This window comes from Leptonychotes weddellii, chromosome 10 (assembly GCF_054177405.1).
Source record: "Leptonychotes weddellii isolate Sample4059 chromosome 10, ASM5417740v2, whole genome shotgun sequence".
Lineage (NCBI taxonomy): Eukaryota > Metazoa > Chordata > Mammalia > Carnivora > Phocidae > Leptonychotes > Leptonychotes weddellii.
In genome coordinates, this window is record NC_138378.1 from 99,528,011 (window position 1) to 99,555,378 (window position 27,368).

The 27,368-nt window shown below is 40.3% G+C and overlaps 1 protein-coding gene across 4 annotated transcripts in view; it reads right to left on the reverse strand.

The window, feature by feature from the left end:
• Nucleotides 1-556: 556 nt before the first annotated feature.
• The window catches only part of TTC27 (tetratricopeptide repeat domain 27), a 156,000-nt gene continuing 129,188 nt past the window's right edge, over nucleotides 557-27,368 (reverse strand). For 2 of the 4 annotated variants that reach the window (XM_081796958.1, XM_081796957.1), the window contains 5 exons: nucleotides 25,752-25,917; nucleotides 10,571-10,768; nucleotides 9,155-9,266; nucleotides 4,615-4,715; nucleotides 557-796 (listed from right to left, as the gene is read on the reverse strand). In XM_081796958.1, coding sequence (XP_081653084.1) covers nucleotides 674-796; nucleotides 4,615-4,715; nucleotides 9,155-9,266; nucleotides 10,571-10,768; nucleotides 25,752-25,917 — 700 coding nt within the window. In that variant the 3' untranslated portion in view covers nucleotides 557-673. Of the gene's footprint in view, nucleotides 797-1,750; nucleotides 4,179-4,614; nucleotides 4,716-9,154; nucleotides 9,267-10,570; nucleotides 10,769-25,751; nucleotides 25,918-27,368 lie in introns of those variants that run through there. The other 2 variants (XM_081796959.1, XM_081796960.1) reach the window with 2 other exon arrangements.

Here is a 27,368-nt window from a genome sequence, read left to right on the forward strand (position 1 = left end):
TGGCTGTCTTCACTCAATAACCTTATTAAACAACCATCTTTAGGACTGGCAGTCTACAAAATGAGAAGGGTCAGCCTGGTTAGTAGTGGTTAATGGCTCAATCAAAATTTGGGTTATGTCACTTTTTTTCTTGCATTTTCTTGATTTAGAAGCTAAAGTATGCCCACATTTCTAATTTAGCCAAGCCTGTACCTTTCTGACACAAATATAAAATCTCAAGAAGGAAAAAGATTTCTGTCATTCTATCTACCTTTTATCATTTTTGGATAATAATGCAGCCGATCCAATGATTCCACAGACTTGTAGTGTGTGGATTTTTTTCCCTGTTACAGACTAAGTCTTTCCAAAGGATGCTCTAATTCATTTTAGGCTGAGAGAGAATAAACCCTATGCTAAAAAGAAAACTGTAATTTTTTTCTCTTAGTGCCGAAATACTTCAGCACAGAATACAAAAGAATATACTAAATTCAACTGCAACTAAGCCTAAAGAAACAGGGAACTTTTAATTAACGTACTTCGGAAAGTCCAAACGTGGAAAAATCACAAAACAAAAATGTTAGCCATTAAAGAGAAATTTATTAAAAAAAATCAATTATCTCGTGTTTCAGATACACAGGTATAAGAGAAATTCAGAAGGTGAGCGCTCCTTTTCCAAAAACTCTTCCCAGGATGGTCAGTACTGGTTTCGAAACTGGTTGCTTAGGCCTTGCAGCTCTATGACGAGGGCGTCCATCGCTGCTTTTTCATCAGCTAACTCCCTGGAAATTTCTCCACTTGACACATCTGTAAAAAGTTGCTGCAACATAAAGAACAAAGGAGAACTATCAAAACAATGACAATCTCTTTAAAATAAAATAGGTACAGAGGATAGAATTAAAATTCCCTGTATCTAATAATACCACATGGTAGTAGCAATGGTTAGTGTTTGTTCTGTTCACCATCCTGGAAATGTACAAGCCGCAAAATTAAACCAGGCATCAAACAACATGCCTGAACTTATAAATTCAAATGAGCTCTGCTCTTAAAAATGGTTGCCCTTAAAAATAGTTGCAGTTGAATTCACTAGTTATTCATTTTTTTTTTTAATTTTATTTATTTATTTGTCAGAGAGAGGGATAGCCCAAGCAGGGGGAGGGGCAGAGGGAGAAGCAGGCTCCCTGTTGAGCAAGAAGCCCGATGTGGGACTCGATCCCAGGACCCTGGGATCACCTGAGCCGAAGGCAGATACTTAACCCACTGAGACACCCAGGTGTCCCCTGGTTATTCATTTTGATGTCATACGATGGTTTCAGGATGAATGGACATTTGTCATCCAAACAAAACAAATCTATTCATTGTGTATATAAGCAAAATGAATATATTTTATGTTCAAGCTCATACAAATCATACCCCTTTATGCCAATTATTTGAAAATTATTACGGCTTAGGACTCAGAGGCCACAAAGATTATCAAGATTTGGTAAAAGCAAAGAAGCCCAGCATATTAAAATAAAAATAAATGTGCCCTCTTCCTGTAAAAGGAATTGCCTTGGGAGGCACATTGCAACATACTTCGATAATGCCACCATAGCTGAGGCATTCTGGAGAGCCTCTCTATTTGGAACTGCCTGCTGAGCCAGGATAGGCACCCAAGAAAATGAGCTTCAGGATTTTACGACCACAGTGTGCATGTGTGTGTGTTTGTGTGTTGATCAGAAATGTAATTTACTCAACATACTTTTTCTTTCTTTTTTTTTTTAATTTGAGAGAGAGAGAGAGAGCGTGAACAGGATGGGGGTAGAGGGCAGAGGGAAAGAATCTCAAGCAGACTCCCCGCTGAGCATGGAGCCCGACACAGGGCTCGATCCCAGGACCCTAAGATCATGACCTGAGCTGAAATCAAGAGTCAGTCGCTTAACCGACTGAGCCACCCAGAAGTCCCACTGTCTATCTTTTTCACCAGGCCTGACTAGATGACTTGTTTACCATTACCATATGACTATTTACTATCATGACCATAGATAATAAGACATGACAATTGTTCTGATGGTTATTCCAAAAAGGGAGTCCCAAAGATGTTTTGAGTGATGGTATAATCACTGGGACAAGCTTAGAGTTTCACACAGTGATTTTTGGAGCCAAGAGCACTCACTGAACGCAGGACTTCATCAATGTTCAGTAAAGATTTGTCACGTTACCATGTAGTCACACCGTGCACAACATTTCATAAGAGAATGACATAGGAGCCGTCGCAATGTGATCAGTAGAGAAAACACCTTTTAGAAAAATAACCTAGACTCACATATTTTATTTTTACTAAGAATTATAGTGCTTGCAAATCATCATGAATCTGCATCACTCACCTATAAACTAAAGAGGAAGGAGAGAGAAACTGGGGCTTAGAAAGAATGGATTATTTGCTGAGGATCCCAAAGTGTGTAAGTGGTAAAATCTGTCCTGTCTCCAGGCTCTCCGGCATTTTCCCCAACAGCCCTCATGCCCTCTGCAGCAAATCTGCACAGCGATTGGCCGGGGGGTGGGGGGGCGGAGCCCATGTACTGGCGGAGTCTCAGGTGAGTCTCTAGGCTCTAGTTTATTTCCATGAACTCCCTGGCCTGGCAAGAAAAGATCAGAGATTGGTACAAACCAAGCTTATTACAAGCTATTTAATAGAGCTATCTATCCTATTTCATTTTCACTCTTTAAAGTGTTCTAAAAAAGTGTTTTGGGGATCTCAATTCAGCTGAGCAAACCCAAGTTGTTAAAAAAATAGGAAAGGCATATGATCTACTACAAAATCAGAGACTCCCAAACACTCTAGCAAAAACAGGCTTTCAGAAGGAGGCGTTGGGAGGCAAATTTTCCCAGTTGGTATCTAAAGAGAACAAAATCTAAACACAGATGATGTTCTGAGGCCTCATTTTCAATGTTTGGGGATCTTCCACAAAAGGGAGGATGGGCAGTACCTGCAGAGACAAGATATTTAGGTTTGCAGGTACAGATTTATGTAAAAGTAATAACTTATAAGAAAAAGCTTTGCACAGAGATAAGGGAACTAGTAGAGTTATCTCCTGAGGAAATAAACAATCGTGGGTAGGTTAGTAATCTAACCAAAACTAACTAGGAAACCTATCTCCCGAAGGAAAGTCACAGGAGAAGCCTGCTACCTTGACTTTCTTTGAGAGTCTGTGCAGCCTTCTGAGATACAAAATTCTGAAGTTATCATACCAAGCTGGGAGGAAATACAGTTCTTCCTGGTAGATTATTAGAAACTGGGTCCAGCTTGCAGATTAAAAGGATAGTAAAGCAAGTTAATAATCTAAAGGGGCAAAAATGATGCCCTCATCAGAAAAGATCAAGCAATTAATAAAAAGACATACTTACTCTGGGAAGGTTTTTACATGTGTCCTGAAGTGACTTCACTTGCCATAGACTTGCTCTCAGAAGTGTCAGAATTCATTTACAACCCAAGATTAAATAGTGAAGGCAAGCAAAAATGAGAAAAGAAAGCACTGAATTGTATTAGAAACTATATTCCTCGGGGTGCCTGGGTGGCTCAGTCGGTTGGGCTCAGGTCATGATCCAGGGTCTGGGGATCGAGCCCCACATCGGGCTCCCTGCTCATCGGGGTGCCTGCTTCTCCCTCGGCCCACTCGTGCTTTCTCTCTCTCTCAAATAAATTAATTAATTAAAAAAAAAAAAGAAAGAAACTATATTCCTTTACAGTTTGCTTCCAGAGGTATAATCCACACCTGGCTGCAGGGATCTCCCAGGCTCCGCCCCGTACCTGCCCTGCCACAGGTAGACGCTCTGAGTTCAGACTCCAAACCAGTTCCCTCAGGGATTCTCAGGTGTCCCCAACCCAGCGCTAGTTCACAAGGTGGCATTTGTAGATTGATGGTAAATGTTTTAGTTGTCAAACCTGAGCCACTCACCGACCTTAATCTTTGTGAAATCCATATACTACCTACTTAATATTTGTTTCGAAATCAGCTTTTTTTTTTGTAGTTTTTAATTTTATTATATTATGTTAGTCACCATACAATACATCATTAGTTTTTGATGTGGTGGTCCACGATCCATCGTTTTCGTATAACACCCAGTGCTCCAAGCAGTACGTGCCCTCCTTAATACCCATCACCGGGCTTCGAAATCAGCTTCTTAAATAAAAGTCTTTTTTTAGAGGAAACATTACATTACTGCAAATGAAAAATAAGCAATAATATTCACGAAAATGTAGATCTGAGGTGCTAGTTAAAGTTTTTCTAACATGTGCTGAAATAAATACACACTGAAATCGAAAGTTCAGCCAAGCGCTATCAGGGGCATGTATGTCACACTTCGGAAAAAGTGACAATAAGAAGAGCATTGTTTTAATTTAAATTCAAGAAAGCAGCAGGGCTGGGTTACAAGTATTAATTTCAAAGACTCCCAAGTTACCCACAGGAGTCTAGCCATTGGGCCAGTAACACCCCCACCAGTCCAACCTACCCCCTGGGGGCTGATAGCGAAAACGTAACGTGGGCCTAAAATCAGCCCTGACGTAAAAAAGAAGATTTAAGAGCAGTCAGCTCATGCTAGAGACCCTTCTTCCTATGACACTTTGAGTTAAATCACATTTTAAATCACTCTCACCTTTGCTTTAGATAACAGGCCCTGTAAATTGAGTCGAACTGAAGAAAGCACCTGTATAGCCTCTGGGGGGCTGGATTTGTTTTTACTGTGTTTTATAGCCACTGAAACATAAATATGGGAGAAAACATGCGTTAAATACTGGTAACGATAATTTACAAGTGCCAAAAACCATTACTTAATTAGGATTTTATAGTACAGACTTGAGAAATATTCCCACATGGAAAGGTTTTGTTTTGGCAAAAGGACAACAATTATGTGCATAATTTCCCCCATTATCCTTTTTTTTTTTTCAAAGATTTTATTTATTTATTTATTTGAGAGAGAGAGAGAGAAACAGCATGAGAGGGGAGAGGGTCAGAGGGAGAAGCAGGCTCCCCGCTGAGCCGGGAGCCCGATGTGGGACTCGATCCCAGAACTCCGGGACCATGACCTGAGCCGAAGGCAGTCGCTTAACCAACTGAGCCACCCAGGCGCCCTCCCCCATTATCCTTCTTCACGCTTATTGCTAAACGAAGAATTTTGAGGGGAAATAGGTGATTTTTGGTAAGTTACAGATCACTGGGAAGAGACCCTAAACACACACACACACACAGTGAAATCAGGCAAAAAGAGACAAAATCTAACTGAACGCAAGGTGCCCACAGAGGGCAAAACCAGATGAGGCAGATCTTTAGTGTAGCTTCCCAGGGCACCGGGTCCCAAATGGGGGCTCACAGTGGCCCATGACACCAGCCCAGTGAAGCGACATCCAGGTATTTACAGCTCAATTCTAACTGCATTTTCCTACTCCGGGTTTACGTCCCCATTCTGGAAGAAGTGATTTCAACAACCTATGTGCTTGCGTTCAGCGAAGGTGACCACACCCGGGCTCTCAGGTTGCTGAGTGGTGCTTGGCATCAGCAGGGAGTGGGAGAGAACAAAGTCACTCACGCGTGACAACGCTGTGTCCAGAGAGCCAGGGAGCCCATCTTCCTAAAACGTGAAATTATCAAGAGGGGATAATCCTCCCTAGCAGAAGGCCTGGCTATTAATGCTTTATAAGAACAAGTGAGGAGCTTGGTAAAAATACAATGCCTGGTATCTCTCCACTGGTTTGTTTTTATTTTTGTTCTTCTAAATTATGCTTGCCACAAAGCAGACCAATAACCAGATCCTATTTTAAAACTACACTAAACAGTGCAACGATGAAAGTCACTCAGTGCCCTAGATCTTAGACCAGGAATGGAAAATAGGTGTCTTTCTTGCATGCAAACTCTCATCAATTGGTGGGGATTGCCTGTGCCTGGAAAATCGTTTTATCATTAATTAATCTTCCATGGCTGGTGAGAACCAAGTTTGACATTCTCATTTCAGAATAATTATTAGACTTTGACATTTCTCAGCTAAGGGTGGAAACAATGCATGGTAATCAACAATGTGTAACTCGTTTTCAAAGGGCACAGTCAACCTGGAGATAGTGAGGATTATGATGTCTGTGTGCCTTAGGAGAAGACCGTTGTACTACCACGGCTGAGGTATTTGGGCTGTTAAATACCTAGGAACGTATCAGAAACAGCTTCTTTTTTTTTTTTTAATTCTTATTTTCATTCAGGAAAAAATTTTAAAAAAAGAGCAAAAAGACAAAAACACTATTACACCCCTCGCTTAATCCCATTTCCAAAAAGCACTAGAGACAAAGATAAGAGTTCTAGAAAGGGAGAGAAATAAAATGCTGTTCCAAATCATCAGGAAATCCAAGATAGCAGTGCTTCCTCCAGGCAGACTATAGTTAAAATGCATAACTATTATTTTGAAAGACCCTGGATGGCAAAGAAGGAACCAGCTTTTGCCTACCCTTTCCCAGAAAACAGAATAGCAGAAATTGGAAATGAATAGCCCCCAGACAATACAAATGGGTACACGATGACAACATTGTTACACAAAGGTCTGAAGCCCTATGGAGAGACACTGCAATGTCTTATCAAGTACATGGCTACTCTTAAAAATAGCAACCCAAAAGGGAGTAAATCATGTGGAGGTGGTGTGTGTGTGTGTGTGTGTGTAAATCATGTGGAGGTGGTGTGTGTGTGTGTGTGTGTGTGATTTTTTCTTAATGTTTTATTTTCTTTTTCAGAATTGAGCAAGGTAGGGTGCCTGGGTGGCTCAGTCGTTAAGCGTCTGCCTTCGGCTCAGGTCATGATCCCAGGGTCCTGGGATCGAGCCCCACATCGGGCTCCCTGCTCGGCAGGAAGCCTGCTTCTCGCTCTCCCACTCCCCCTGCTTGTGTTCCTGCTCTCGCTATCTCTCTGTCAAATAAATAAATAAAATCTTTAAAAAAAAAAAAAAATTGAGCAAGGTAGACAACAGTGTTGGGGAGAAAGATAAAAAAAAAGAAGAGAATAACAAAGAAACCCAGTTCATTCCTCAGCTGAGCACTGGTCTACAAAAGCAACAAAGAGGGCGCCTGGGTGGCTCAGTCGTTAAGCGTCTGCCTTCAGCTCAGGTCATGATCCCAGGGTCCTGGGATCGAGTCCCACATCGGGCTCCCTGCTCGGCAGGAAGCCTGCTTCTCCCTCTCCCACTCCCCCTGCTTGTGTTCCTGCTCTCGCTATCTCTCTCTCTGTCAAATAAATAAAATCTTAAAAAAAAAAAAAAAAAGCAACAAAGAAAAGGTAAAGTTTTATCTTCATAAATCTAAAATATCACCAGAAAGCTGAGCATCCACTCACAGATGCTTAAAGTGTTGTAGGAACACCAACACCTAATTCATTAAAGTCAGAGGAAACTTAAAAGAATAGAAGCTTGTTTTTCTCCCAGTACTGCCCTGATAAAAAACGGTGCCCAAAATAGCTTAAAAACGACTTTAAGATACAAACTGAAGATTTTCTTCCTGCAGTACTTATTTCTTTAACCTGTGCATTTATATTTGACAGGTTTAATAGCATCACTTAGTGACTACAGAAAATATCTTGGCTTTGACTGTTACAAAGCTAGCTGTTCACAGAAATGTTTAGGGTTGGCAATCTCAAGTAGATAAGATAAATTCTTCCAAGGAGATTGCACCTTGCTGTAATTATGTACATAATACACCTAGGTATGGGTTTCCTCAAACATGGTACTATATTCACAAAGGTCAAAGGCATCAGGACTGCACTCCCTCTGAGCCCACCCACCATGAGGCCAGCACAATCCACATGAACTGCAGCCACATTCCACGGGTCTATCGGCGATGACCTCCACCTCATCTACTCTGTAGTTCAGCTACCCAGAGTTCAGCATGTCTCCCTGATCTGTCAAGGGGTAGGCGGCCCAGATAATTGGATATTTATATCCTTCTTGTCAGTGATATCAAAGACCGTAAGTAGAATTATCAACTACTAAGCCCATTTCTAAACTGTTCGAATGTTCTGTGACTTCTTTAGAGACACGTTAACCTTTACTCTTGTTCTTCCTTTTTCTCTTTTTAGTTTTGAATGCCTTATCAGACAGCTCAGCTCCTCTACCCCAGAAGGAACAGGGTTGGGGTGAGAAGGTCAGGGATTCACATTTCAACCATGTGCAAGATACTCTTAAGTGTTTAAATGTGTTTTCATTTATTCTTCCTAACAAGAAGGTAGGCATTACCCCCATTTTACTGATGAGGGAACTAAGGCTCAGAGGAGTTAAGTGATTTACCCAACACCACCTAGCAAGTACGTGGCAGAGCCGGTCCTGGAGTTTAGGTCTCCCTGATTTCAAGGGTCTGCCCTTTTTACGGTCTCATTGGCTCCCCAATTACTGTAACTATTAGTTGCCAAAAAAGTTAGAGGAGGACTTTAGGATAGGTTCATAGTCTCTGTGATTCAGTTCTTAACACTGTGGCTTCATTATTTTATTTGAACTGCATATCCAGGGCATCACACATCCATACTCAGTTCTAAATATAAAAATGCATTATTAAATTTAACTGGTATATTTTTTCATTAATGCAAATAATGAAAAGGGGCCTTTATCTGGAATATACCCAACAGGCATGCAACCTTATATGTAAGGTTATCTCTCCCCTCGAATATCATCCACTAAATTTCCCAAACGCAGGGATAGGATTATATTTTTTATTTCTTTTGCATATGCCACAGCTTTTTGTACATTCTACGTCCTCCAGTAATCTATGTATTTTTGAGAAAAAATATTTCCATTTATAAAGGAAGACTACAAGTCAGGAAATGTTAACAGATTTCCTTAATACTACACAAGCAACACCAACGGCCCTTGTGTGCTTGAAGGTCAGATACAGTTGGAAAGGTACTTCACGTCTTGAAAGCTCCTGATACCCATCACTTATTCCAATGGTATTTAAGCCTCTATCCTTCCTACGCTCTGGCCTCTATTTGCTCCTGTTGCTCCGAAGTGCTTACTACCTAGCAGCTGGTCTTATAAAGATTTGCTGCATGAAATATGACAATTTCCATAGAAGGAAATAATCTGAAGTTATTTGTAATGGAACTTCACTTCTGACAAATTCTTTTTCAGTACAAATACATTAAAACATGGCAGGGATAGCAAACGTTACATCAAATACCATGTGCGAGTCCTAAGGCTCTCTGCACCACTTGCTTAAATGATGTCATATCTTTCTCCCAACAACTGGACTGTGTGTCACACTTGTATGCCTTAGAGAGATACTGGAACGCCTGAGGACAGAAAAAGAACAGTGTTCAGAATAACAAGTAGAATGCACATTTCAAACTCGGTTTCCTGGAAGTCATGTGGAACTAATTCCAACTTGAAAAACTAGCATCTGTGTCATGCAGCACGGTCTTTATTATTCTCATCAAAGAAAGGGTACAGACGCACAGCCAACAGCAATAAGCAATTAAAAGCAATCAAATGGATGTATTTGGATAGAGACACTTCCCTCCAAACAGAAAAACAGAAATGCCAGGTTTGGAAATCTAGAAGAAGGGCACACACCTTTCCTCAGCATCTGTAGCCATCAGCTTAAGAGCCCGGTTTAGAGAATGAGGCATGAACTTGACGACACCTACAGAATTACCGAGAGGTGTGTATACTCACAGAAGTTTAAAACACTCTTTCCCAGCCCCATCCTTGCAGATTCTTGAGGGAGAAGTCACCGATCAGAGAATTCAGACTACCCTTGATTCCATATGCAAGAGCACATAATTCAAGAAGAAATGGAAGGAGAGAAAGTAGGAGTGTGTGCATGCGTGCGTGTGATTATGTGTTCTCTGGGTTGACAAGCAATGGTAGAAGCCAGCTGGGTGGACTGAGGGAGGAGAGATGGCTAGGAATCCCACAGATTAGCTGTACTGCAGCGAATTCCAAACTCACGCAAGGAGTACATGTGACTTGTTGTGGATGTTTTGAAAAGAACAGAAAACAGTTATTTCAACCTTGCAAACTCTGGGGGCTCCTTTGAGTTCTAAGATAAGAGGCCAAAGGCATAACTTGAGTGTAACTGGTGTTCTAATGCACTTCCGAGAAAGGTGCAGGGCAACCTCTGTAAAGCATTTTGTGTTTAGACTTACAAGCTCTCCTCCAATGTTCTTATCTAGTGCCTTTTCCTTTTTCCCTTCCATGGCCCCTATCTCAGATCTAAACCATCTTTGTCCCTGGGCCCCATCTCCCTGAGTCTTCAGCAAGGAGCCCGCAGAAAGGGCTGGGGGTAAATAATGGGAGCAGCTGCTCGCGGCAGCTCCAGTGGGGGAGCAGACTGGAGAGACCTTTTGCAGGAAACAGAGAAAATTATGTAAGAAAAATTCATAGAAAGAAAAAAAAAAGTGAATGCTTACAAGTCTTAACCTGCCCACAATTCAAAGTGCTTATGTTAAAGATTCTGAATCAAAACGGAAAACCTGAGCATATCAATCTTCCATTTCAAGCTATTTAACTCTTCCTCCAACCATCAAGGAAGCAGATCCAATACACATAATTCAAACAAAAGGCAAGCACCCGGGAGGACTGAAAGAGGACTTACCTTTTCATTTTCATCAGGCTTTTCGCTCTGCCCATTTCCATACACTTCGGCATACAGCCTCCAGATTTCTCCATCATTCGTCACTCTTGAAGTCACTCTGCCAAGTAACTCCTGCAGCTTCCCTTTGAGGCCAGTTGCAACATCTCCACTTCGATCGGTCATCCCGTCAACCACTGCCCTGACCAGAATTTTAAGGACCTTAAAAAATGCACAGAACAAACTGGTAAGCTAGAAAAAAACCAAATAATAACAAAAAACAAAGGGCTACCATCACCATCATCAATGACTGTGATGGTGAAAAACCTTGAGACCTGCTGGAATATCATCTTTACACTTCTTAAAAATAAACATCAAGCCATGCTGAACCACTCTCTAGAATCACATGCTGATTCGCATAGGCTCCCTTTTAAGGCTCCTGGGAGGGTTCTTCTTTTACAGGCTTGATGCTTCTCTCTTCTCATTCTGAGTGCTCTCTCTGAATGATCTGATTGACACCTGTAGCTTTTAGGAATGTAAGCTCAGACTCATGGTCCTAACTACATACAGTAAAAAAAGTGGAAAACAACATTTAGTTGTGTTTTTCTTTCTTGTTTGGACAAGATACCTTATCTCTGCCTATAAATTCACATTACAACCCCACATGTGTAGTTTTAATTCTGAAAAAATAAAATTCTTATTACAATCCTACTCGTGGTTTTATTTTTTGTTTTGTTTTGTTTTTTTGTTTTTTAAAGATTTTATTTGTTTGACAGAGAGAGACACAGTGAGAGAGGGAACACAAGCAGGGGGAGTGGGAGAGGGAGAAGCAGGCTTCCCATGGAGCAGGGAGCCCGATGCGGGGCTCGATCCCAGGACCCTGAGATCATGACCCGAGCCGAAGGCAGACGCCCAACCATCTGAGCCACCCAGGCGCCCACCACTCGTGGTTTTAAATCTAAAAGTTAACAATGCAGAAGGGACTGCATGGATATGCACTACTGTCAAGTGATCATTCTTTAAACATTTCAAGGATTAACACATTTTAAAAGGGATGGCCTACTAAAATAGTTACTATCAAGTAGAAATAAAGCATACTAAATTAGTAAAATACTTTGCTTTCTCTGGGATCTGACAATTGGTCCAACATCCTCCTCCTATAGGAGGAGTTGGGGGAGAGAAAACTTTCAGCTTTCTTGCCAATGAAAATGGAGAGAGGCAGTGCAGGTGTTTGAGAGGGGAAAAGTTGGAGAAGAGAGTGTATGTGTGTGTGTATTTGGTGGTGTGTGAAGGGAACGGAACAGTAAAAGGGTAAGGAGGTGGCTTGTCTATGTGAACAGGAGCAGGTAGGGCGAAGGGAACTTTAGACAGGCAGATACCAAAGCCTCTACACAATGCATATGCAGATGTCACAAGAAGAGAGTGGGACCTTGAACAGGAGTGGAAGCACTGACAAATGTCTTCATACTCTCTATCTGTATGTTCAATGGCCAGTTAAATGAGCTTAGAAGAAAGTTCTATAAGGAGGAATAAATAATAGAAGTCATTCATGGCCATGGCAGATATTGCCTAAAGAGATTCTGTTGAGTAAGAATCAGATTACAGATAGAATCCTAAGGAACACTACACTTAAGGGAAGGTAAACAGGGGACTATGCATAAGCAAGACTAAAAAGGAGTGCTCAGAAAGATGGGATAAAGTGATGTCATGGAAACCAAGGGAGGAGGAAGTAACAAGAAGAGCACAGCTATAAAAGTTTAGGGCTGGAAGACTCCACTGGATTTAGCAATTACAAAGGGTTAGTGACTATCCAGAGCTAAAGCCAGAAGAAAGGCAGGAGACATTGATTTCAGACAAGAGGCTTACAAAGAGAGAGAAAAACATGAAAACCAAGACAATTATTAACATCATAAAAAACAAAAAGCAAAAAAAACCCCAATCATAGTAGCCTGTAATGCTCATTTTGAATATTATATATATAGGCATAGACTGTTAATAGAGAATATTCATGTAACCAAAAAATTTAATGTAAATATCCTGGGAAAATAAGAAAGAGAAGTAGCACTTAGGGTGCCTGGGTAGCTCAGTCTGTTGAGCATCCGACTCTTGATCTCAGCTCAGGTCTTGATCTCCGGGTCGTGAGTTCAAACCCTGCTTAAAAAGAACACAATTTAGAGGTGGAATAATTCTTGGGGATACAGAATCCATGATATGGCCACTTGAATGGGTTGCTCAAAGGGAGTAAAGAAAAGGACAAAGAACTTTAAGTCCAGGGCGCCTGGGTGGCTCAGTTGGTTAAGCAACTGCCTTTGGCTCAGGTCATGATTCTGGAGTCCCACATCAAGTTCCCTGCTCGGCAGGGAGTCTGCTTCTCCCTCTGACCCTTCCCCCTCTCATGCTCTCTCTCTCTCAAATAAATAAATAAAATCTTAAAAAAAAAAAAAAGAACTTTAAGTCCAAAGTACTGGACATAGCATCTACCTAAAACACTAAGTACTCAAGAACAGCTAGATCAAGAGTGAAGTGTAATATCTATAGAATTAGTTGCTGAAATCCACTATAAATACAGGGACTATGACATTGGTAAACAGCAGTGATGAGGACAGGTCTTCTGTCTACTACATCACAGAATTGTTGTATCAAGGAGTCAACATATATGTAAAGAGCTTCAAAACTATAAAGCAATATAAACCTATAAACTATTATGATGATCACTGATCCTCAACTTACTTACTCCATCAAGAGTGGACAGCAAAACCCTCATTGTTAGCTCACTCTCCATATGCCCCTAAACTTCCTTCTGGTTCAGAAGAGACCTAAAGAAAAACAGAATCCACCACCATGGTAGCAGCCCTCAATACCTCCCCACTACCTCTGCTGTGAGCATCACTGTGTGCCAAGCCCTGTGCTGAGCACATGACCAACCTGATCTCATTGGTTCTCATAGCAACCCTAACAGGCAGGTACTCTCCCCACTTTACAAATACACTCAGGCAAGAGAGGCTAAATGTACTTTCTCTGGGTCCCCCAGCAAGTAAGTCACGGAGAGGGGTTTTGAACACCAGTGGTATTTGACTCCTGAGCTTTGATGGAGATGATGAGAAGACAATAATGGTAGACAACACTTCCATATATATATGTAAGAGACACAGAGAGACAGAGACGGTGACAGAGACAGAGAGATGAAGAGAGCATGTGAGCATGTTCGAGAGCCAGGGCCTCCGTGAACACACAATCCTCCTGACAGTCCTGTGAGGAAGGTGCTCTTGTTATTTGCATTCTGTAGATGCAAGAATTCCAATTTCCAAGAAATTGGAGCACAGAGGAGTCAAGTAACTTGTCCAAGGTCACAAACCTGGGAAAGGTGGAGTTGGATTTGAACCCACAGTCCAGGTCCTGGATCTTGCACTCAAGCATTCATTGTATTCATTTACAAGGCACAGTTCCTTACTCCTGTTATTTCTTCCTTTCTAATAAATTCTTTTATACTGGAACAATTTCTCTTTTATGAAATATGTATACTAGTGACTTTGATCATTTCATTATCATTTCTTCGCCAAATCTTGAACTGACCAAAACCAAACAGGTTTTTGTAGTTTTATTATTTATTTATTTATTTATACTTCCCCCAGACATAGGAGCTAATTAAAAACAAAAAGGAAAATAAAATTCCCAAACATAAGCACTACTAACATTGCAGTGAATTTCTTCTAATTTTTTACTATGTGTGAATTTTTTAATACTATGTAAACTGTCTTATCTTCCCTGTTTCACTTAACATTACGTCATGGAATTTTTTCATGTTTTCATATACTCTTTAAAATAGATCATCTTAATAGATTTAAAATATTCCACGGGGTTGACGTACTGTAGTCTATTTAACAATTTCCCTGCAGTCAGATAAATAGGCTGCTTCCATGTGCTCCCACTGTTGATATTATTATTAAAATTAACCACTTCAATGCGTATTTTTGTGCCCAAAGTTCTTTTCCACACTAAAGCTTTCCTTAGTTAGATTTCTAGAACAGGAGCATCTGGCTGGCTCGGTCAGTGGAGGCTGTGACTCTTGATCTCAGGGTTGTGAGTTCAAGCCCTACCTTGGGTGTAGAGGTTACTTAAAAAAAATAGAAAATCATAAAAAACAAATTCCAGAAACAGAATTACGGAATCAAGGGAATAGACATTTTAAGACTCTGGTAGTGAGTTTGATACTTTCTACAAGGGCTAAATCAAATTAGATGCCTATCAGTGGTAAATGAAGATGTGTCATTTCATTGCCTATTACCAGCACTGGGCAGATCACTATTTTTTAAATCTTTGATATTTTGTTCTACTAAAGGTATATGCAGATATTATTTTGAATTTTATTTCTTTCATTATTTAGTGCATTTAAATCTCCTTCCAAATGTTTGTTGAGTAAACATATTTCCTTTTAAAGATATTTAAATGTCTTCTTAATTTGTATTGAACTCATTTGTTTCCAGTGTGAAAACAGCTTTACTGTTAATCTTCATTATGGAAATAATATAGCCCACAAGCTGATGGATTAATCCACTGCCGGCTCCTCTTCTGAATCCAACACCATCCATGGCTTGAGAAAGGAGAAAGTTGATGAATCTGAGGCAGAAGCATATAGGGAAGAAAACAGGGGGCGAGCTGAGCCTGGAGGGCTGTCACTGACAGGGGAAGGTGCCACTGGGATGAGGAAGCCACAGCTGGTAAGGTAAGAAGTGGGAAATTCTGGAAACCAAGTGAAGGAAGCATTTCGAGGAGGGAGACCCGTGGTGTTAGACATTGCTGATAGGCTGAAGAACTTGAGGACTGACGAGTGTCCCCTGGAAGCGACACAAGGGTCCTTGCCAACAGCACAGTTCAGTAGACAGGGAGAGAAAGCCTCATCGGCATGGGCTCCAAAGAGGCCAGGAGGAGGGGAAGCCCATGTGGGAAGACGATTCTCCTCCGGAACGAAAGAGCCACAGAGAAATGGGGTGGCGGCTGGGGAGGAAGTGAGTGTGCACAAATTATTTATGCGCAGTTGGAAGACACTGAGGACGCTGACAAACTAGAGCAATAGATAAATGCATTCGGTAGTATTTTCCCATTTGTAATGTAGCACAAGTTATAGAGGCATATTTTAATGCACGGTGATTATAAGGGAGGGCCAACTAGCCTTTTTATCTGAAAATTAATGCTAACAGTCTACTCCAAAGATGATTCTTTAGTCTGTGTTTACTTTCCTGGGGTTCTGGACACCCATGTGGTAATCTAATGAGAGTTCAGAACCCTCTTTCCAGAATGTGCGTATCCACATAGATAAGTCTTTTTCACAATGGTGCAGGTCCTATCACGATCTCCTAAAGCCTAACAATGGAATCCTACTTTGTGAGAGAGAGAGAGAGAGAGAGAGAAACCAAGACTCTTTAACTACAGAGAACTGATGGTCACCAGAACGGCGGTGGGTAGGGGGGAAACAGGTGACGGGGATGAAGGAGGGCACTGGTTGTGATGAGCACCGGGTGCTGTATGCAAGTGCTGAGTCACTATATTGTACACCTGAAATTAATATAACACTGTACGTTAACTATACTGGACTTAAAACTTAAAAAAAAAAGAGAGAAATCCTAGTTTGTCCACCATGGCATGGGCTTCCGTCTTCTCTCTCAATACTGCATACAACTGAGTTCTATTTGAAAAGCGTTACTAGTTTTCTATCAACTCCCTCCCTATTCTTACTATCTCCTTCGTCACCTCCAGACGTTCAAACATCTGGCGGTGTTGGCCAACGGCAAGGCCTTCACAGGACTGGGGGCGATCTCTGCGGCCTCTGCGGGTGTAGCTCTGCGCACACCAGCTCTGCCACCACAACGGCTTCCAGGGAGGCGCCGCTGTGTGCCGGGCGCACCCGGCCCTTGCCAACCCCGCTCTTCTCAAAGGCACTGCTTTCTCCCTGAAAAGCAGCACAACAGTTGTGGTGGGTCAGCTGTGGTGAACTGGCATCCTCCCCAAATTCACGTCTGAACAGAACTTCACAATGTGATCTTATTTGGAAACAGATATAATTTGCAGATACAATTAGTTGAGGTTATACCAGATTTGGGTGTGTCCTAAATTCAATGACCAATGTCCTTCTAAGAAGAGGAGAGGACATACAGAGAAGGTGGTGCAGAAGTAGGGGAAGAGGGAGAGACTGGAGCGAGGCCACCACAATCCAAGGAAAGCCAGGAGCCACCAGCATCCAGTGGAAGCAAGGGAAGATTGTGCCCCACAGCCTTCACAGGGAGCACGGCCTGGCCAACACCTTGATTTCGGCCTTCTAGCCTCCAGAATTGAGTGGTGAGAACACACTCTGTTGTCTGAAGACACCAAGTCTGTGGTAACTTGTTAGAGCAGCCGCAGGAGACTAATCCAGGAGTCTCGAGTAGAAAGACCCAGACAACACCGAAATCACCGAGACAGTCTCTCCCCAGGGCACTTGCCCAGCTTCTCCTCATCATCTTCCAGGTTCAGTTCAGGAAGCACTAAATGAATGGCTGTCACCTCACAGCCTATCCCTTCTAGGGATGGTGACCTCTGGCACCCCACCCCGATGGCATTCTTTCCCCACGTGTAAAAGTTTCAAATATCGAATCTCTCAAACTTTTCCTTCCTGGGGTATGGCTTTTGTGTCATGATTAAAAAGAGTTTCTCCAACCCCAAGCTTATAAACAATATTTGCCATACTGCCTTTATAGTTTTAACTTTTTCGGTGATGATGATGATGAAAGCAGCCACACTTTAGAACACCTGTATGTGCCAAGCACTGTTGCAAGCCCTTTCCAGAGATCAACTCATTTACTCCTCACAACAATCCTTGGGAGGCAGGTACTATTTTCATCTCCATCTTACAAAAGTGAGGCACAAAGTGATTAAGTTCCCCAAGGTCGCAGGGCTGGTGACGGGCAGAGGTGGGCTGCAAGCCCGGACTGTCTAACTCCAGAAGCTCTGCTCATACCTACAACGTAATCCTGTTTCTCAAGGCACTCCAATTTAAATATGTGATCCACTTGAATTTATTTTGGTGTAAGCAGTGAAGCAGAGCTTTAGTGTTTTTATCCCAAATGCTTAGCCAACTATTCCAAGACATATTGAATATTCTATTTTTATCCCACAGACTTAAAATGTCATCTTTATCATGGACCACATTCTCATACTTACTTGAGTCTGTTTCTGAATGCTCTGTTCTGTCACATTTCATTCCTGTAGCAGATGTTAACTCTTTATATAATAAGGGTATTATTAGCTTTTTATCTTTCCTATTTGTTACAAATATTCTGTCACATACTTTTTAAATGTGGTCATAAAAATTCTTTCAAGTTTTCTTTTATTGCTTTAAAGTTCAGAAAATTTGGGAAGTATCTACTTCTATTCCTGATTTTTTTATGAGATAAAAAAATAGTTTGCATATAGTCCATTTGGAATTCATTTGATGTATCATAAAATAATCTAAGTATATTTTTTAAACCTGGATGCTCAGAGGGATTTCATTCTCATCAATATAAACAGCCCGGTAGTTCCTCACATCCTCCCCGAACCAATACCAGGCCAAGATGCCCTGCAATGACCTCTTAATCCCTCAACCACATCTCTTATTCATTTAGGTGATAAGAACTTTCTCTATCCTGAGTCTTTCTCACCTCCATCCCAGACCATGCCTAGGGGATGCAGCAGCAGAGAATAACCTGTGGGGAGCCACCTCCAGCCCCTAAAGAGAGTTCCCGTTTCCTCACATGGAAGAACAGTGATTCCAATGTACATGCTGAAGAATCTCCACAAAGAGAAAGACCTAACTATCCCCGTTCCCAACACTAACCTTGAATCCTTGGCCAAGTGTCACCAAAATCTTGGCTGAAAGCACAAGGTGTTGGCCCTCTGAATTCTGGAGGTCTTCAAAGCAGGAAGGAATGGGATTGCCTGAGGGCCAGTTATAAAAACTTCCAGGAGGGCTCCAGGCCAGGAGTGAAGCCATTTTCCGCCTCCCGGCTTGGCTACCTCCCTGCTCCACTTGGAGCTCTTTACAGAACTTGCCCTGTTTCCTGGCCTGATAACCCTGACCCTTAGCTTCCCCAAACCTTGGTTATCACAGCGAGGTAGGCAGTTTAATATTTGCTTTTTCACTTCTTCAGGGAAAAAAAAAAGTCTTCAATTATGGAACAGCCATGCCCAGCCTTTTAGGTTAAAAAGACCAGACTTTAGGCTTCAAGTCCTGGCTTTACTACCACTTGCTCGCTCTGAAATATCAGCCTTATCAGTTCACCTTGCTGAGCCACAGATACCACAGCAATCAAGCGGAAATAATACCAACTTTACAGCTATAATTTGTGTAATATATATCCATCCCCTCCCCTCTTTTCTTTCAGGTAACACCTAGCCACCACTCACTCCAGGACTGCAGTGTGGCTGGCAGCGTGCCCCACTGCCCGTCAACACTGTCTCCCCCCTTCCCAAAGAAAACACCAAAAGGAAATCCACACAAAGAACAACATCAATAGAAAAGTACACGCAGCTTATGATTCTCTGTATATGACACTGAAGAAAAAGCAAAATTGAACGATGGCGCTGAAATCAGAAAGCAGTTGCTTGGCCGGGGTGGGGGTGGGGGGGTGGGGGTGGGGGGTAGGGAGGGTGGTGGTACAATGGACTGGAAAGGGACCTAAGAGGACTTCCTGTGGTGATGAAAATGTACCGTTATCTGTTTTGGGTGTTGGCTCTATAAGAACATAGAAAATGAGAAATATATAGTATCCACCTGAAAATACTGAATGCCCTATAAAAGATAATGCGTGGTAAGTGCCAAAAACATAGTAAGCACTTAATATATGTTAATCCCCTTCCCTTCCTCTTCCATTTATAAATAGCAAATGGGGTGTAATACTGCAGTACTTAAAGTCTTTTCCTGAAATGATTGCCCCAGTCATCAAAGAAGGAGGAGAAGTTGGGGGGGGGAAGGGAGGGGGAAAAAGAAAAAAGAAGAAAACTAACAAATCAACATTAGAATTTACCCTGAGGAAAGAAGCATGGCTATACACAAGGATTTATCTATAAGGATACCCATGGCATTATTCACAATAGTAAATACCTGGAAAATTGAACAGAGACTAATTATGCGGGAATATGAAATTTTGTTTTATTGTAACTAAAATATATATAACCTAGACATAAATATAGATATGTACTATGGCAAAAAAAGCATTCTTGAGTTTTACTAGGCTATGCATGAGTCAAAATTAGGATATAGAAAAAGGAGAAAGTGATACAGATAGTACTCCTTTTAGTACAAACACTGAAAAATACAGAATAACTGTAGCTAACTTACTGTTTATTAAAAGGAGTATAAATTTACACATATATCCACACACACAACAGAAACAATTAAAATGACAAGAATCACATTTATAAAGAAATAGAAACAAACAAACAAATAAATAAAATTTTAAGCAAACTAAAATAGAATGAGGTCAGGTAGTGTCAAACATAAGAATATCAGTTTTTGAAAGACACCTGTTGCCAAACTTGTAGCGTTAAGTAAAATTTCTTTAGCCAAGATAAAAATATGCCAGACAACCTATCAATTGTTTCAGTCCACACTGACTAATTGTAATAAAGCATGATGACAGACAGAAATAGTCAGTGAAGCTAAATATGACCAAGCCCATCACTAGCCATCAAGACTTTCCTTCCATGATGATTACATCACTACAGAGCGAGTCTCCTCACACCCACTAAACACTAAACATTGCCATCAACATTCTAAGACACTTGCAAGGAAAGGTATTAACAGGTCCTGACACATTATCTCACTGTGGCTATTTCTCCATTGCAGGGTGTTACAGATGATAATTTAGCCTGACCAAGTTGCTGGGTATCTAGATGTTATGTTCTCAGTAACACTTCTCCAAATCCAAATGTAAACATTAAGCTAAGAGCTTTAGGACGTCTTCAGAAGTGCCATTCAAAGTGCTCTGTTGACAAGCAATATTTCTCATAACAGGAACAGTTCCTGGGGCTTCTGTGTATGGCAGTGGGGGTACAGGAGGGAAGTCTCAAGAAACCCAAAGTTGCCCTTGTTTCTAAAATCACTGATCTTTTATAGAAACTAATTTCAAACTCACTGAAATATTCATGTGCAGATGAAATACTACTGTACAAAAGGAGGTGAGTTTCATATTCTGAATTTGAGGAACAAAGGAAGAATTAGAGGAAAACTAGGTTAAAATACTAGCTGGCCAAAAACTGTCTAAAACTTATTTTCATTCCAGTGTAGTTAAAACACAAGGTTACACAGCTTCAGGTGTACATTACAGGGGTTCAACGGCTCCACATATTATAGTGCTCATCATGGTAAGTGTACTCTTAATCCCCTTCCTCTGTTTCACCTATCCCCCACCCACCTTCCCTTTGGTGACCATCAGTTTGTTCTCTATAGTTAAGAGGCTGTTTTTTGGTTTGTCCCGTTTTTTTCTCTTTGTTCATTTGTTTTGTTTCCTAAATTCCACACAGGAGTGAAATGATATGGTATTTGTCTTTCTCTGACTGGCTTATTTCACTTGGCATTATATTCTCTAGTTCCACCCATGTTTTTGCAAATGGCAAGATTTCATTCTTTTTTACGGTTGAATAGTATTCCAGTGTTTGTGTGTGTGTGTGTGTGTGTGCACACGCACACATCTTTTTTATCCATTCATCTATTGATGGGCACTTGGGTTGCTTCCCTAATTTGGCTATTGTAAATAATGCTGCAATAAACATTGCTGCATCTATCCCTTTGAATCAGTGTTTTTGTATTCTTAGGGTACATACCCAGTAGTGCAAATACTGGATCACAGGGTAGTTCTATTTTTAACTTTTTGAGGAACCTCCATACTGTTTTCCAGAGTGGCTGCACCAGCTTGCATTCCCACCAACTGTGCACGAGGGTTCCTTTTTCTCTGAATCCTTGCCAACGCTTGTTGTTTAGCTGGCCATAAATTTAAACTAAATCCTAATAATTTTCTCTAGAAAACCAAAAAATTGTCACTTAAGTTCAGGATTAGAATTTTAAATGGGAATCAGACCATGATTTTTCCATGGGTAGAAATTCCTCATGACTAGATTTGCTGGAAGGAGTGAAAAGCTCCATGAACACCAAAAGAGGTTTGAAAAATCTAAGATAAAAGTTCAATCAAAGCATCTCAATTCATGTCTGGAGAAGTTTTGGGGATTTTTTTAAGACCATTTTTTTTCCTTTTCTGAAAAATGCTCAAAATGCATCTCTATGCATTCAGAATTAAGGTTGGATAAATTGAAAGAAAAAAGTAATCCTTTTTTATAGAATCATTCTTTACATTAATTAAGCTTTGCTTCCTCTTTAGTTCTTCATTAAAAACTTAAGAAAAACACATTTTTACTTCAAAATGAATTGTAGTGACTGAGAATTGCCTAGAATTCCCTAGAATAAAAACTATTGTGTGAGTCTCTTTATTCTTTCTCAGGGAAGGCTACTGAAAGATTTCTAAGCCTGTGTTCCTACAATTCCAATGAACTGGATTCAGTATACAACGTGCCAAATCAACAACTGAAAATTTCATCTTTAGAATCAACTAAAAACAGGTTATTTTTGCCAGAGTTTTCTCCTTGGTATCTGTCACTCTGACTACTATTATTCTAAATATCACCTCTCTCCCCATACACTTACAGATACTCAAATACAGCAGTATTATTCTAGACATGTGCAAGAATTTTTTTTCCATCCTGAGAGAGAAGGAGACTCCTAAGCTGGGAGTGGTGGGAGAACAGTAGGACAGAAGAAAAACTTAAGATTCTCAATACATTTCCAGCTAATTTAATTACAAGAGACTGGAATGATCCAGGCTGAACCTATTTTACTCTAAATCATTATCTTCAGTAAAGCAACTGTTTCATTTTGTCTTGCCGTTCTTTTGGAATACAGGCCTCTCGGGTACAAGATAGCTGGATGATTTGGCATACTTGATACCCCTAAGTCAACTGAAATCAGCAATATCTTGATGATTTTATAACTCTTTATTCATGTGGAAGCAACAGCTTTTCAGAACAATCTTTGAACAGTTATTTTGTTTGATAGCATTAGTTTCCTTAAAACACAGGGGAAGATACATACATATGTTCCAGAGTCCAACATAGCTTATGAATGTCCAAATCTATCCCACAGAGCCATGGTGAGAACTGAGTTAATACACGTCAAGTGCTTAGAATAGTGTCTGGCACACAGCAAGCCCTCAATAAATGTTAGTTATGATGACTCTACCACGTCCCACTTTGACTTGGTTTATGTGCCTTGAGAAGCACAGGAGAATAAGTGAGAGATAAAACAGAAAAGACGCCCCCTTTGATGCTCATGTACCATAACCACCCAAGTCCATCTCTCAGGGAAGAGGGGCCTAGACCCAGCCAGCTGGGTTCCTTATATAAAACCAACTCCAAGGGTGCCAAGCATAGAAGAATGATCAGGATTTTCTCAGGAAAATCCAAAAAGCCAGTCCGGTAAGTCAATTATTACTAATCCTTAGCAGGTCTGAAGGATTGCTGTGAGTTAAAATTTGGATTCGGAGGAGAACTCCCACTCGCATCAAAAGAAAAGCAGATCAGTTAGAAACCGGGGACACACGATAGAAGATTAATGGGATCAGACTGACCAAGGAGTCAATTCTAAGACACCTCGGGCAGACAAGACATCTCCAGCAGCAACACCAGCAGGGCAACAACTTGGGAGAATCAACCCTTCTAGTCTTATGAGGCACGAGGGGGGCTTCACACTCCCTTCTGATGCATGTGTGGTTTCTTCAGCCAAGCCTACAGGACTCCTCTAGGAGTCTACTCTGCTGGTTTGCAATTCTAAAGAGTGCTGGCTTTGAGCCAGCGGTGGTGTCTAAATGAGGAGTGTTGGATTTGAATGTTTTGCGCACATTTTTAAAATGTGAAAGAAAAAGAACCCAGAATTTATTTCAAGTATAAAATGGAATAAACTCCCAATGTAAACTATTTACATTCTCTCTGAGACTTTAGGAACGGGCTTCAGAATGCTTTCTAGTAAAGAAGGATCTTTTTTAAAAATTACAGTTGAAGTAAACAGGAGGTAAGCACTTTGGAATCTCTGCCCTATCCTCAGTGGTTTGGTAACATACCAAGATCTGTTCAAAGCCTCATTGGTACCCTCTGTCCACAGGCGAAGTGTAGAAGAGAAGAACTGCCTCCACAGAGAATTTCAGCTCTGTTTACAGGACTGGCAGGAAACCATGCAAATAGATTTGCTAGGGCTCCTATCCTCTCTAGGATGTAAAATTCAGCTATGCCTCCATTCACGTTTTAATTGATCTTTATGCTATAGAATTCAAGTCCCTTCTTTCCATAATGGAAGGTCAATGTATAATATTTAGAAAGGAAAGAAGAGTAAAAGAAAAAGAAAACTGATTCGAAGGGGTCAACATATGTCCTGGAAGTAGGTATATCTTTCTATTCGAAGCCAAAGTTCTTTCAAGTGAATGGCCCAGAACCTGAGCCTTGAAGTAACGTGGCCAGTCATATGGCTGAGCTTGCAAGACCACGCATCCAGGTTGAGGGCTGGCACTGTATGACAGGGCCCAAATAAGGTAAATTTTGGAATAACTGGAGTACAGACAATAGGACATAAAAATAGTAAGGTATTATCATATATTAGATGTTATTTTTGTTTTTTCATAATTTCAACTGCATCATTTTAAATAGCATGTGCTGATTAATGCAAATAAAGTGTTATATTTTCAAGCCCCCTGACTTTGTAACCCATAGGCTTCTGCACAGCCTTGTCCTTGTACAATCTTCAACCACAGTTCAACCACAAGATGACAAACACAATGGCTTCAAGTCTCCTGTGTTTTCTGAAAGGATCTAATATTTTTTGTACAGTGTTAGACTTAACCATTCTGACTTCATCTTACCAAGAGGACCATTTCACTAAACACTGCAAAGAAAATGTTAGTCTTCATTTCTATATTGTTCAAAACATCTGAAAGTATGCAGTAAATGCTTGTTCAATGAGTGAATACACGAGTATGGGACTTACTCCAGCTATTACATTGAGATAACCAAAGCAATAAATCACACAAACATCATTCTATTTCATTTCTGCAAGCTGATTGTATGTACGTAAACCACATATCAAATATTCTTAACTGAGTCACAATAACATTCAGTCTATAACTGCACAAACATATTTGACATTGGAATGCCAGAATATTTAATGAAGAATATTCAACTCGAGAAAAAAACTGCTCGTTTTACATATCACATGTGTTTAACAAAATTTTCCTGTGTGTAGTCAAGGAAACAATCTATATCACTCAGGTGATTCTGGTCACCAATTCTGACCTGTGTGTGTGCGTGCATGTGCATGTACACACACGTGTGCAGGGTTGGGGGGTTCCCCACACTACCAACTCAATTCTGACACTATTTACCTACAGATAGCATTGGATCCCACAGACAGAGGTCTCAGTCCTATAAGACTGTCAATCCTTCCTCCTCCCGACTCCAGAGCCAGTCACAAGTCCAGGTTGTCACCTGTGCTTTATAGATTGGAGGTTCCAAACCCCACCCTTTGGGTTTGATTAATTTGCTAGAGCAGTAAGTTCACAGAACTCCAAGAAACATTTCGCTTACTAGATTACTGGTTTATTATAAAAAGATGTAACTCAGGAAGGAACAGCCAGATGGAAGAGGTGCATAAGGCAAAGTATGTGGGAAAGGGCACGGTGCTTCCACGCTCTCTCGGGGTGTACCATTCTCCTTGCATCTCCTGCTCAATTACATAGACATGACTGATTAAATCACTGGCCACACTGGTGATGGAGTTCAATCTCCATACCCTCTCCTCTCCCAGGAGGTCATGAGGGGAGAGGAGTGGAGGTTATGGGAATGAAAGTTCCAACCCTCTAATCGCATGGTTGACACCCTGGCAACCATCCCCATCCTTAGGTGCTTTCCAAAAGTCACCTCATTAACACAACAAAAGACACCTTTATGGCTGTCTTCGCTTAGGAAATTCCAAAGGTTTTTGGAGCCCTGTGCCAGAAACCAGAATCAAAACCAAATACATATTTAGTCAATATCACAATCATATAATCAAGCATTAACATCAATCACAAGTTGAAAAAACAAAATATGAATACCTTACCTGAACATCTTTGTATTTGTCTCGTAAGTCCAAGAGTCTGTGATAGGCTTTAATGGCTTCTGAAAATTCCCCAACATCAGTGCTAGTGAGAATGTAGTTTTCCCAGATCTGCCAGTGTTCATAGTTGCACTTGAGGGCTTCTTGTAAAGTTCTAAAAGCTTTTACTCTATTGAAGGTCAGATTTTAAAGAGAATAATAATGAATAATCATAGCTAAAGAAACCATAGCTTCAGGTATAAAATGCTAATGTGAACTTCCTGTCAGTCCTTAGTCATTCATGTTAATAAATAGAATCTGAGACCCAAACAACCCCAGATCACTTCAAATCTCCCTACAAAATTTTTTAAAATTTAAAAGGAGCTTATATGAGACTGATGAATCACTGAACTCTACCTCTGAAACTTATAATACACTGTAAGTTAATTAATTGAACTTAAATTAAAAATAAATAAATAAAATAAAAATTTTAAAGGAGCAAGAAATTGCACAACAAAAACAGGTAGAAATGAAACAAGGACAGGGAGATGTAAATAAAAAACCAACTGGAAATTTTGGAATTAAAAGAGACACTTAAACAAACAAACAAACAAAACCTCAATAGGTGACAAAAAACTAGACTGCACACAAGGAGAGAACTGATTAACTAGAAAGCAATAGTGAGGAATCCACAAGGAATTCAGATTAAAAAATAAAAGAGCAATAAAGAGAGGAAAGTATGAGAGGTAAGGCTCAAACATACATTTGATAGACATGCCACAGTAAACAGATGCAGAAAATGTCAGGACAAGGTATTTGAAAAGATAAAGCTGAGCATTTCCCACAACTGACAACAAAGATCTAATTCTATGATCAAAAGTATATTTTTGTACCAAACATTATAAGTAAAGATAAACCAACCACCTAGGTATATTGTATGAAATTGCAAAACATAAAGATAATCCTAAAACCTACAAAAGAATGACAATGAGAACAGCAGATATTTCATTAGGAACAAAAGATGTAGAAGACAACAGAATAGTACGTGTAAAGCACTGCATGAAAATAACTGTCATGCCTAAAATATTATAACCAGCTAAACTTACCATTCAAGAGTAAATGCAAAGTCAAACACTTTGAGATGTACAAAGACTAAGAAAGTTTATCATCTACTGGCCCAAACAAAAGAACTACTGAGAGACCCTCTCTTGCAAAAATAAAAGGGAATTCAGACAGAAAGAAAGGGATACAATAAATGATCAACAGTGAGAACAGAAATTGATGAAATACGTCATTACATTTAACTAATTATTGAGAACAAAAATTACCAGTCGTTTGTGTAAAAAAAGTATAACAGACATATTCTCTGAAATTAATTAAGAAATCAACAGTAAATAGCTAAAAAATCATATGCCTGGAAACTTAAAGATGCACTCCTAAAAAAAAAAAAAGAAAAAAGAAACCATAGTGAGGGAACAAGGAGACTCATATTAGAAAATAAAAAATATTTAGAACTTAATGAAAATACTATATATCGCCATCTGCAGGATATAGCTGAAGCAGTATTTTTAGAGGGAAATTTGTGATCTTAAATGCACTTATTACAAAAAAATGACAATCAGTGAAAACATTTAACTTAAC